This window comes from Schistocerca piceifrons, chromosome 10 (genome assembly GCF_021461385.2).
Source record: "Schistocerca piceifrons isolate TAMUIC-IGC-003096 chromosome 10, iqSchPice1.1, whole genome shotgun sequence".
Classification (NCBI taxonomy): domain Eukaryota; kingdom Metazoa; phylum Arthropoda; class Insecta; order Orthoptera; family Acrididae; genus Schistocerca; species Schistocerca piceifrons.
Genome location: NC_060147.1, coordinates 127933322 through 127945805, shown reverse-complemented (window position 1 = coordinate 127945805; position 12484 = coordinate 127933322). Strand labels below are relative to the sequence as shown.

Below are 12484 nucleotides of genomic sequence, written 5' to 3'. Positions count from 1 at the left end.
TTTTGAGGTTGATCTGAATTCTTTTGGAGTGTTTTGATGTAAGGTACCGATACTCTCCACTGACTCATTACAAATTAATGAATGCTGTTTATTGCCATATTACCACTGGGACTGTTCTGCAGTCAGAATAACTCTGAAGCAATACAAATACATGTGATACAGCATGGCACATGTGATGTTTGTAAAGAAAACATTGACAACACAGTTAAATGTGCTAGTAGCAAAGGGAGAAACAAGGTATTTAACTGTCTTACCAACAGGAAGTACCTGAGTCAGTTGAAAAATTTGTGCAAGTATTCTAGGTACTGTACAATTAAAAATAGAACTAATGCAAAAATGTATAATGAGGTACAGGACATTAAAGATTCATTATTTTCAGTCAATCAGATAACCACCTAGATCAATATCTAAAACTTTGTGTGTATAATTCAGCCTCATCCTGAATGTTCATTCTCTCTCTTTGTTTTGGTTGTTTTGGTAGTATTGGATTACCATTTCTCTAGTGGCAGAAGTTCACATAAACAACAGCTGATCTAAGTATATTGCTCTACATAGAGATATCTCATTTTCTGAAACTATAAATTAGTAATTCAGTTCCAGCCATAACAGATTTCCTTTTTCACCAGCGAAGTTATCACTTTTCCAATTTATTCCTCGAGAACTTGACAAGAATCAGAAAATAAAGATTAAGATTTCCACATAAATTTTTGGAATGAATTCTTCAGTATTATCTGTAACCTATTGCTTATTTTTTGTTCATTTTGTGATCAGGTAGTTCTTGAAACACAGTAATGTGAAGGAACGTGAGTTGCCTACCTCTGTTTCCATTGACAAAGAGAAACTATCTGAGCGTCAGTAGTGAAAGAAAGGGAACAAGTTGAAATGAACAAAGAAATGTGAAGTTTTGGCAAGTTGCCAGCTAAGTACTCACAGTAACATCTTCTACCTTGTTGGCATATTCTTTGCTGAAGAAGCACACCCAATATAAAAGCAAATGTAGTAGTTGGATGGTTGTGCTACCAGCTCTTTGGTTTATTATGTGCTCACTTGCTTCTCTTGTAAACAATGATTTTCACACACCTTGATAAAGTAATACAAAAATATATTTGAAAATTCCACTGAAAGGCAAAAGAAAATTAAAAAATACTACTGCAAAACAGTGAAGTAGTGGTTAATAACTGATGGAAACTTAGAAATGTGGTAAGAAATGCACATTTCAATTTTATGTGGAATTAAGAGAGTAATTAACAAAACCATAAATGAATCAAATCAAATTTGTTGCACAATACTCCATTCATTTGAATAAAAGTGATACATTTTGTAACATTGCAGGCAGATATTGTTTAAAGTTGCACACTTCGCTGTGCTAAAACAAAATAAGAAAGAAAGTACTATGAATCATTGACACATACATTCAAAAACTGCCTAGATATCTAAAGGTGCTTCTGCCATCTAATAAAAAGAAAAAAAATGGCATTTAACAGCAATACAAAATTCTTAAGATCTGCATAATGAGTGCTAAAAAACAATCTGAATTTTCGCTAGAAACAGCTTGATGCAATGAGGGCCCATTTCTTTTGTATGCAGCCTGCCCATACTTTATGCTGTGCTATCAAAGGAAGCTGCAAAATTATGATAAAAACATCAGGAATGAGCAATCATAGCTTTATTATCAAACAATTCTTCTATTTCTCTACGCAAAATTGTTGCATATTTGGATAAATGAATGGAAAAATATTGTAATCCCACTATAATGTCTATAAACTAAAAATCTATGGTGAGCTACAGCACGACAATGAAGCAGTGGTTGATAGCTATGTGAGTGAAATGTCATTTGTGATCATTTCCTCAGGAACAGCCCAAGGTGAAACAAAAGTGACAGTAGTAGCCAGCACATTCAAACGGTCCTTTGGCAGCATGAAGAAGCTTCTGTTGCCTAGAATGAAGTAACTGCACATCCAAATGGAAGTTCAGGCAGGAAACTTGATGTGAGATGCCGCACATCTTTGAAACAGCTGCTCACAACTTCTAGGAGCACGGTGCTGGCACTTGGATAGGAGCAACTTCTACTTATCCATCAGAAGATGACGGCAGCTTATCTACTGTTGATGGGTTTCTGTTAGTACCAAAGGAAGGCGTCGGTGACGGCGGTCGCAGAGATGACATGCTGGGCTGGCGGCTCGCCACCAGGTAGGAGTGGCGCCGGCGCGCTGCATCACCTGTTGAGTGTCAGACTGGATTGAGCAGTCCGCACTTTGGAACCTCGAGTGGCAAAAATGTGTGATGGACAGAGATATGAACTGAGAACCCAGATCTTTGGCTTTTACAAGCATGTTATCACTGGTCTACCTGAGGATACTTGTAGACCTAATGCCCAGTTTCATCTTACCTCTACTACTCTGCTACTATAACTTCCACAGATTCTTGAATATTGACAAGCATCCTTGAGAGGTAGGACAGAGTACAAGGTGACTTAGTTACAACGCAGTGTTAGTTCCATGAATAAATACAGGGTGTTCGGAAATTCCTGTTACAAACTTCTAGAACTTGTAAAGGAGAGTGAGTGCATATTCTTTTGAATAGGAACCCATGTCCAGAAATGTACCATTTCCATTCTATGACTGTTTCAATTCAGATGTTTAACTCATCCACTTCTGTTTGAGGAACTGAATTTGGCACAATGCAGTACACTTATTAAGTATCAATTCTAAAGGAAACGTAATGAAACAACTGTTTATCACTTAAGCACATTTGTTTGTATTAACACTTAACATTACGTGTTTACATTATTCCAAAACAAAAAAGACCCCAGCATGCTGTACATACAGATGGTACTGATGCATTACAGCAGTGGCTCGATATGGTGACTACCAACATTGTTACAGACATTGTACCTGTACATGGAACACACTGTTCATCCCACCTGGTGTCTCTTCAGTTTCTAGTGCATCGGCCAGAACATATGCCAGGAGTCCAGTAAATTGAAATTTTCATACGCCCCCACAAGTAGTAGTCTGTAGGATTTAAATCTGGCAACTGCGGTGACCATATGGCTGGACCATCTTGGCCTATCAGTCTTTCACAGTATCATCTGTTGATATGTCTCTGAACTGAGCGTGAGAAGTGAGGTGGGCAACATCATGCTGAAACCACATTTCCTGATGGACATTCAATGGCACAGCTTCCAAGAATGGATTCAGAACATTTTGCAAGAAGATCAAGTGTACAGGACCAGGTAGCTTGAGAGAAAGAAGTTATGGTCAATCATATGACTGTCCAAAATACCTGCCCATACATTGATACCAAACCAGTTCTGAAATCCCCGAACATGTGTGGCACAAGGGTTTTTGTCTGTCCAGACATAGCTGTTTCACGAATTCAGGACACAATCCCTACTGAACTGACATTCAACTGTGAATAGAATTTGACGTGGACATGTTACACATCTGAATTGATACCATTGTAGAACAGGAATGGTACATTCCCAGACATGGGTTCCTATTCAAAATATTATATACTCATTCCCTTTTGCAAGTCCTAGAAGTCTGTAACAGGAATTTCCAAACACACAGTATAGATATCAGAGCATTAGGGAATAGGGGAGTATATGTGAAACCTACATCACAACTCATATGATTTGATAGCTTCCTGCAACTGCTTGTTGCCTCTTAAAATAAGTGGTGATTGACACTCTGTATGATAACCAGATATGTTCTGATTGGGACTGCTGACTTACTTACCTCATATCTGCATTTCTGTCACTGCAATGACCATTTGCCATAGTTTTGTAACACTTCTCTATATCCAAAAGAATTTGTATGGAAGGGGTAGCACAGGTCATTGAGAATTTGTGAGAGTATGGAAAATAAACCGATATTAACTCAAATTGTCTCTACTGCATAAGATTCAGTGTGGCTTGTTCAGTGGATGATACCAATAAACAGAAGGACTCAGCAGTGGACACCACATACTGAACTTAGGAAATGGTTTATGAATTTAGAATGATATTCAGTTTAATTCTACTATCCTCACTTCTTCCATTTCCAATTTCATCTTAACATCAGATATGGCTTTTGCCACACCACACTAGGTCACCCAACTTTAGGAAACCTGTTTACACACTTTCTTTGTCTTTACCAGTCTGTTATCAACATATAATAGCTTCCTATCAGTCTAGGGCTTACTGAAGGCCATACCGAAGGTGTAGGAAGATAGGCCCCTGCAAAGTGTCCAGGCACAGAAGGGGTGCAAGAACTGAATGAGAAATATACCTAGAAAGAAAGACAGTTTAAGAATTAATTGAGTGAGACACGTAAGTTCTCCTATCCTTTGTTTATCTATCTTCTGCTTACAAAAAGAAGCCTTTTCCTCAACACACAGCTGTAAACAGTCATTGTCTCTGAGTTATTTCTATAGTGTCATTTTATTCAAGTAGCAAAAGAAGAAATGACTACTGCCAAGCAGACATCTTTTGCTAACATGATTTATGGAGAAATAGTGCACTTGGTTCATACAGCTGAAGCCCATAGGGCTCGCTCATGTTCAGGATCGGAGTTCTTGGTGCTACTTCTCTATTTTGAAGAGTTGGTGTTGTGCAGAATCAGTTTGGTATGGTTTTGGAATCATCAGTGATAAGACTCTATTGCCCATCTCCATCCTAAACAGCAATCTAGTGCATGGCACAAATGTTGTGTGGTGGGGGGGGGAGATTATATGCTTATCGTGGCATAACTGAAGCACTGCAGGTGGGCGTGTGTCATAGATACCATTTCAGGGGGAGGTGGAGGGCCACAGTTCTGTGACTTCTGAAAAAATAAGGAAGGGCAGAAAGAAAGGGAAGATACGGGTGAAATAGAGGGGGAAGAAAAAAGACAGGTAGGAAATGGATTGGAGGGGTCTAAAGTAGGAGGGGGGGGGGGGTAATATGTGAAAGGGAATCACGAGGAGATTTAGACCGGAATGTGTGGATCAACAGTTCCATTAAGACCTCCCTTACCCTGATATGGAGATTCTTGTTTCTTGTTTTAGGCTACTAGATGGAGCCACTCGTTTTCCCAAGTGAGGCAATGCAATGAAAGTAGGAAGAGTGTACTTTGTATTGGCTGTTTTGTTTCAGCTTCATACTGACCAACAATGGAATAATTAAAAAGGAATCACATTATTGTTGCAGTGCTGCTTGGGTACTATGTGTTGTTCCATGTTTTGAACTGTATCATACATAACCGATCACTTCTATGTGTACCTTTTACTCCATTATAAAGTCATTCTGATCTCAATTAACCAGCTAATCAATGAAGAGAATTAAACAAAAAATAGAATGATATTAAGGGTTGCAACCTTTGGCTAGTCAAAAGTCATGAATGTGCCACCACTGGCAAGTCAAAAGTCAGGACAGTGCCACCTTTGGCAAGCCAAAAGGCAGGACACCTCAAACAAAAGGTAGTGCTTAATATATTAAATGTGCAGTTCTTACTAAGATTCTGTCAGTTTTTATCCTCACACCAAAACTAAACTACAAATATCATACTTGAAGCTTAAAATATTTAAAAGTTAACAGTGTTTGCCTTATACACTGGTGAAAATCAGTGGGGTTGGGTATGGAACTTGTAAATGTACTTGTTGTCTCGTGTAGTGGCTTTTAGAAGTTTTTTTTTCAGCTTAGAACATGTTAATAGAACTCTAGGGAGCTCGTATAAAAAGTATAACTATAGAAGTAAACCAGAAAAATAGGGGCTTGAGTGTGCCCCACCATACTCATTTGGGGACATGCGACAGTTACGGAAAAGTAGAGAGGATACCTACAATGTTGGGACAGATTGGAATCCTACTGATGTCAGCAGGAAGGGATAAGGGGAGGGAGGCAGCACAATTTAGAAGTTGGTCCTGGGCACCAGATACTCTGTTGTCTGCACAAACCCATTGGTCACCTGATTGTATCTAAAGGTGCCCATTCACAGCTCAACCAGTGTGAGTGACCCCCTCGCCAACCATAGCCGTGACCTGTTTGTGTGTGGACACCAATATCAACTTGGTTACCCTACCTGCCAGTACTGGTAGAGTGTGTGCTGGCTGGTTGGTGTAAGTAGGTAGGGGTTCACCAGTGGAGCGATGCCCTTAAACCCCAGACTCGACCACAAGCTCATTGTCCACACACAAGTGAGCAGATTGAAGCTAACCTGTTCAGTGACTGGGTTGGTAGATTGGTCAGCCTGTCAGTCTGTGTAAGGGGTCCTTAGCCCTTTGGACTTCTGCTCTGTTCATCCAACCACATCCACTTCATATTCCATAACCTTTTACCCCTGAAGTTGCCATCCTCACTCCATGGGGTTGCCGTGTTCCAAATTTCCACATTTCCCACACGAAACCCAGTGTTATTACCAACCTGAAGTTTATTTGATCTGAAGATTGTTGCTCATCTGGCTCACTAGAATCAGGTCTCAGATTAAGACTCTTGCATCATCATTTTTTTGGAACTAAAGATTTTTTCCAGGTGGACCAAACAGTTCTAGATTTATCCTCCGCACTCATGCTCTGAGGTTGGCTTTGTTCCTGATGTAAATGTCTACTTTGGAGTAGAGGCTTAAACCTGGCTGGACAAAGTTGGTATGTAGTGACTGAACAATTAGGTAATATTAATGTGTTTATTTATTGGGACACCCGTACTTTCAGTGGTTTATGCCACCCTGATACGTTGTTCCTGTTTTGAGTAATTTGCTCAGGAGTTCGATCCCTGAGGCTTCCGTTAGCCTAAGCGTAGTGTTAATCTCTAAGGGAGCATTTCACATGGCAGATCACTGGTCCTATAAGTCTAAGATTGGAGTTCATGTTGATGTCCAGAACACAGCTTTGACACACTGCGGAGGTTATTTCTGTGTGTCAGTCTGCTTCGGAGTGATGCAGTTTTGCGGAGAGTTCTGTTGACATTGCTTGACAGATTAAGGCTGTGTGCTGGACCAGGATTTGGACCTTGACCCTTGCTTTTGTGGTCAATTGCCTTGCTGAAAGCACCATCTAAGAGTGCCCCATGGTGTGATGTGAGAGCTTGTTTTTCAGTAATTCTTTTCTTGCTGCAAGGTGCCTGAATGACCACTTCAGAAAAATATGCAGAACAAAATAGTTTGGAAAATATGTAAGAGGTACTGACATATTGAAGCTATAAATCTTGTTTTGAGGCCTCACTCGGTAACTTGATTGACAAGACCATTATCTGTGAAAGGCAAAGGTTTGGGTTCAAGTCACAGGATGCAGCAGTAGTCATCTTTTAGCTTTTATAGTTTGTTAGAAATGGTGCAGTGAGAACCTAGAAACAGTGGAAAACAAAAACAAAACGTTCATGAGAATGTCATCTTGGAAAGACAAAATGCAGTTGGCCAACACACTGAGTCATATGTCTTCCATTGTGTTCAAACATCTTGTACAGATGTTAATATATATACCACATAATTTCTAGATGACTGAAATTATGTATGTTAAGTGATGTCTGAAGGTAACAGATTACTAGAGGGAAATGTTATCATCATCATTTTTGTATTACAGTTGACTGCTTGGTTGCTGTCCTGTCCTATTTATGCTGATGATGTATCAAAATACTATGTAACACTGAAGAGAGATTACCTGTGATGGCCTCAATGTGCATTATCTTATGGTGTCATTTGCGTTTCAGTGCCCTAGTAACCTATATTGGACTTAACTATATTTTGTCAATACTATACAGGTGTAGTGTAAGTACAAATGTGAGCTTTCCAGGATTAGATTTGCAAATACATCTCAAAGAAAGTATTTGTGTACCATGGACTTTCGTCCACCAGCTCAATACAGCATCATGAAAGATTACCTTCTGACTTAGCAGTCACTACACACAGAGAACTAGGATCATTAACAGAGTTTCTGCAATCATTAGTATCAGTTATAGTATCAGTGCCATAGACTGTCAAGAGAGAGCAAAGTTAGAAATTATTCTATTAGGTATAGAACACCATAGATATGAGAGAAATCAGTTCTTTTGGACTTTTGTACATGTCTGACAGAGCAGACACCACTTGTGATGAAGCAGCAGGGACATATACATGAATAATTAGGGTTGAAGGAAACAGCATGGGAAACAGGGCAATGTAATGGCGAGAGTTGAAAATTTGTGGCATAATGAGAGTCAAAATCAGATGTTCAGCTTCTCTAGAACGGTTGCCTTAACCGCATTGGCCATCCGCACAAGTTTTCCATCAGACCCAAAATTAGGCATTTGGGTTGGATGGAAAGTGTGTCTGGAAGGCTGATGCATTTAAGGCAACCATTCTAGGGAAGTGGAGCATCTGCCTTCGACTCTCGTTCTGGAATAAATTTTGAACACTCTTTTTTTTTTTTTTTTTTTTTTTTTTTTTTTTTTTTTTTTTTTTGCATTGGTGCAACCCATGTGCAGCTGGAAGTCATTATTTCCTTCCTCTCTCTTTCCCATTCCCTTTCCTTTCCATTCATTTCACCTTGATTATTCCTGTCATACATCAAATTGTACCAAATTTAAGTAGGGCTTACCATTCTATCACATACTCTTAGTGGCGGCTGGTTATCATGTGATAATGTGCTACAGCACACTGATAATATTACACTAAAATTATGCCATTTTACTTTGAATGTGATCTAGAAATCACACTAAAATTATGTCATTTCTCTTCAAATGTGAGTGAGAAATAGCACTAACATCACCGCATTTCTCTTCGAATGCATGCTGGTGTGTAAATAAAATGGATGAAAATATTGCTGCAAACAGCAACTGTGTAAACCTGAAGAGGTTGAAAAATCAGTCGACCAGTTGCAGACAAAGGTTTACGGGCTAATAAACCTTTATTTCAAACTGGTTGGCTGATTTTTCAACCTATTAGGATGAAAATAGGTTTTGTAGTGCCTCTCTCCCCATTAATGAGAAACCAGTGCTGAAATTAAGGTCAGCTGCATTAGGATCGACTCCTGACTGGTCCAATGCACAGAGTGACAAGGTGTGAACCTGGGTTTCAGCACTGCTAGTACCAACATTTTTTTCATTTTATTTTATTCCTTTCAATGTTAAACTATTAATGATACAATTTAAATATATTTAAACTGTTCAGTTCATTAAATTTAGTTACAGTTACTACTCATCTTCGTCAAAAGGCTAATGGCTAGATGAAAAAAAAAAAAAAAAGAAGAGAGTAGGAAGTGAGACTCAAAGAGTTAGATAGATGCACTTCAAATGTAAATCTATCAGCAGAGGGGCATGGGACAAGACACACGAATTTGGCTTATGTAACACTGAAAATTTCAAAATACTTCCAAAATATTTTGATCAGCTTCTTAATTTTCCAGAACCAATCAGTAAGCTCAAATACTCAAAACACTTCCCCCCAACTATCAAAGAAACAAGTTGTTTTATGGTTTCCTTTCAATTAAAAGCTTATAAAGGTAGTGGAGAAGACTCTATTACAACAGAACTTTTGAAGTGGTCAATACCAAAAATCAAAAATGAAATAACATTAATGTTTGAGAAAACTTGAAAAAAATCCCCGGAGAATGGAAGATGTCCTTAGTACATTCACTACATAAGAAAGGCAATAAACAAAATGTTAAAAACTAGAGAGGAATTTCTTTGCAACCAGTTGTATACAACACATTTTCCAAGATTATACTAAACGGAGTAGAAACGACAGTGGAGAGTAATTTTGGTGAATGTGAAGGTGGTTTTAGGAAAGGCAGATCATGTTCTGAACAAATATTTAATCTGAAGTCAATCATTTGCCACAGATTACTGAATTCAAAAGGTGCTTATTGATTTCCAAAGGGCCATTGATTCTCTTGACAGAAACTATAGATAAAATAAAAGTATGTGAATAGGAGCAGGTTGATACCCATTTCAGGTTCCTAAAATATCTGGCCTTAATGGGCAATAGGAAAAGGTAAAACACTCTCTAAAGATCTACATGTAAAGTGTGGGGGATTTTTGAGGAGCTGTTGTTGTAATGGCACAGCAGCTGAGTGGTTCCAGGTTTGATTCCTGCTGATACCAAACTTATTAAATTTTTTTTAATTCTTTGCAATGATAAACTATTAATTATGAAATTTCAGTATATACATAAAATTAATATATTCAATTTAGTTGTGATTAGATATGATGATAAGTTAATAGGCTATAGGTCACCACATTGTAGCACATTGGTATAATTTTCAATGAGCCGCCATTGGATACTAGCAATAAATGTTATTGGTTATTTCTTATTACACTGCCACATTTATGCTGTAATGCAGGCCTATTAAGGGAAGTGTTTGATTGGCAAGTGTGCAAGCAACCACCTTTAAGGAACCATACCAAGGGAACACTTTTCTGTCACTGTGGATATCTGGGCTGAATTACTGTGCTCACAACACTTTCACCACAAGGAACAGCATCCAAAATGTAGTCCTGGACACTGACAGTGTTGTAACATCGGCACAACTGCACTAGTGCATATGTCGTATCGAGGAAACAAAGGGACTCCAGACCTATGTTTATTAGGATTGTTTGTTTGATTCATTGCCCTGTGCTTGCTTATTTTGTTTGTAACTATAGCAGTCAAACAGCCTGTACAATTAATTATGGCTGAGTGCTCGTCACTGTCTTGTTGTTCACCCTTGTATTAGGTTGGTGCGTAAGTACATAGCCTTTTCGTTTTGCATGTTGGTATCTCAGTTGCTATGGCTTTGTTTATTGATTGTCATTTTTTATTGTAGTTCACTGTTACTGTTTGAGTGTACATATTATCATTTTGTCATCTGGAGATAGTGAGTGCAGCTGTGGTGCTAGAAAATGAAGTGCCGAGTTGAGAAATTGGAACATTTCTAACATATTATTCTGTTTGAGTTCAGTAGAGGGGTGACAACAGCAGAGGCAGCCAGAAAGATTTGCCTCATGTATGGTGATAATTCTGTTGGACAGAGCACGACAGAAAATGGTTTTCTTGCTTTAAGGAGGATCGTTTTGTCTTACTTAAGGTGACTCTCCATGCTCAGGAAGACCTACGGGATTCGATGAAGATCATTTAAACACATTAATCCACAATGATCTACGTCTTTTTATTTGAGCACTGACAAATGTGACGAACTGTTATAATTCCGACATCGGGTGACATTTCATGCAATGGGAAAGTATAGTGGCCATAAGCGCATGTCTACTTGCTGGTCATCAATCGACTCATGGACAACACCGAAAATCGTTATTTATGAAGAGAAATTGTGTCTCTATGTTAACACAAGGGAGAGAAACGAACTGTTGAACCAAAACAAAGCAAACAAAGACCTTCATGTAGCCACAAAAGATAATGATACGCATCTGGTGTAACTGTGACAGTGTGATGTACCACGAATTGCTTCCCCGATATGTAACCATCACCGCTGACATTTATTTGCAACAACCAAGACGTCTTGCACACACACAGTCCAAGAACAACGACCAGGAAGACTGTGTGAAGTGATGCTAATGCGCTATAACGCCTGGTCGCGTTCTGCTAGACTGAGAAAATACGTTGTAGAGGAGTTGGGTTGAGAGGTTATATTGCATCCACCTTATTTATCTGTTCTTGCATCCTCAGATTCTCACCTTTTCCGCTCGCTATCGAACAACCTTCAAGGAACCCTTTCCAGACGAAAATGCGTTCCGGACGTGGCTCAACGAGTTCTTCACCTAAAATTCACGTGTTTTCTCTAGTAGTTTCGAAAATTTACCCCAGCGTTGGCAGACTGTTGTGAATAGTCAAGGAGAATATATTATTGATAAGTAAGATCTCTGGTATGTACGAGATGTGTTAAAAAATTAAGATGACTTTATATTTTTATGAAAAAATATTTATTTATTCATCAATATTCATGTTGTCCCCTTCAAAGCAATCCCCCTCAGATGCAATACACTTGTGCCGACGCCTCTTCCAATCCTCGAAGGATTTCTCGTAAGCACTTTTTGGTTCAGCCTTGAGTACTTCCAGCGATGCAGTTTTTATTTCCTCATTCGTTGAAAATCTTCGTCCTTTCACAGGTCTCTTCAGTTTCGGAAACAGGGAAAAGTCGCAGGGGACCAAATCCGGTGAATATGGTGGTTGAGGCAGTACTGTCGTGATGCTTCTGGCCAAAAAATCTCTCCCAGACTACGATAAATGAGTAGGTTCACTGTCGTGATGCAAAAGCCATGAATTGTTTTTCCACAATTCCGGACGTTTTTTGCGTATTGCTTCTCGCAAATGGCGCTTAATGTCAAGGTAACACTCCCTATTGACCGTACGACCTTGAGGCGAAAATTCATGATGGACTACGCAACGGTAATGGAAAAAAACAGTGAGCAAAACTTTGGCATTTGATCGAACTTGACATGCTTTTTTCGGTCTTGGCTCTCTGGGATGCTTCCACTGGACGATTGGGCTTTGGTTTGGACGTCATAACCGTAAACCCACGTTTCGTCACCAGTTATGACCCTTTTGAGAAAATCAGGATC

The 12484-nt window shown here is 39.0% G+C and overlaps 1 protein-coding gene across 3 annotated transcripts in view; it reads right to left on the bottom strand.

The window, feature by feature from the left end:
* LOC124718969 overlaps positions 1-12484 on the bottom strand; it is a 288559-nt gene that overhangs the window by 42165 nt on the left and 233910 nt on the right. The window contains exon 7 of one of the 3 annotated variants that reach the window (XM_047244639.1): positions 2127-2219. The exons of the other annotated variants lie outside the window; for them this stretch is intronic. Within the exon in view, the coding sequence (XP_047100595.1) occupies positions 2127-2219 (93 nt within the window). The remainder of the gene's footprint in view (positions 1-2126; positions 2220-12484) is intronic. 3 annotated transcript variants of the gene reach the window in all.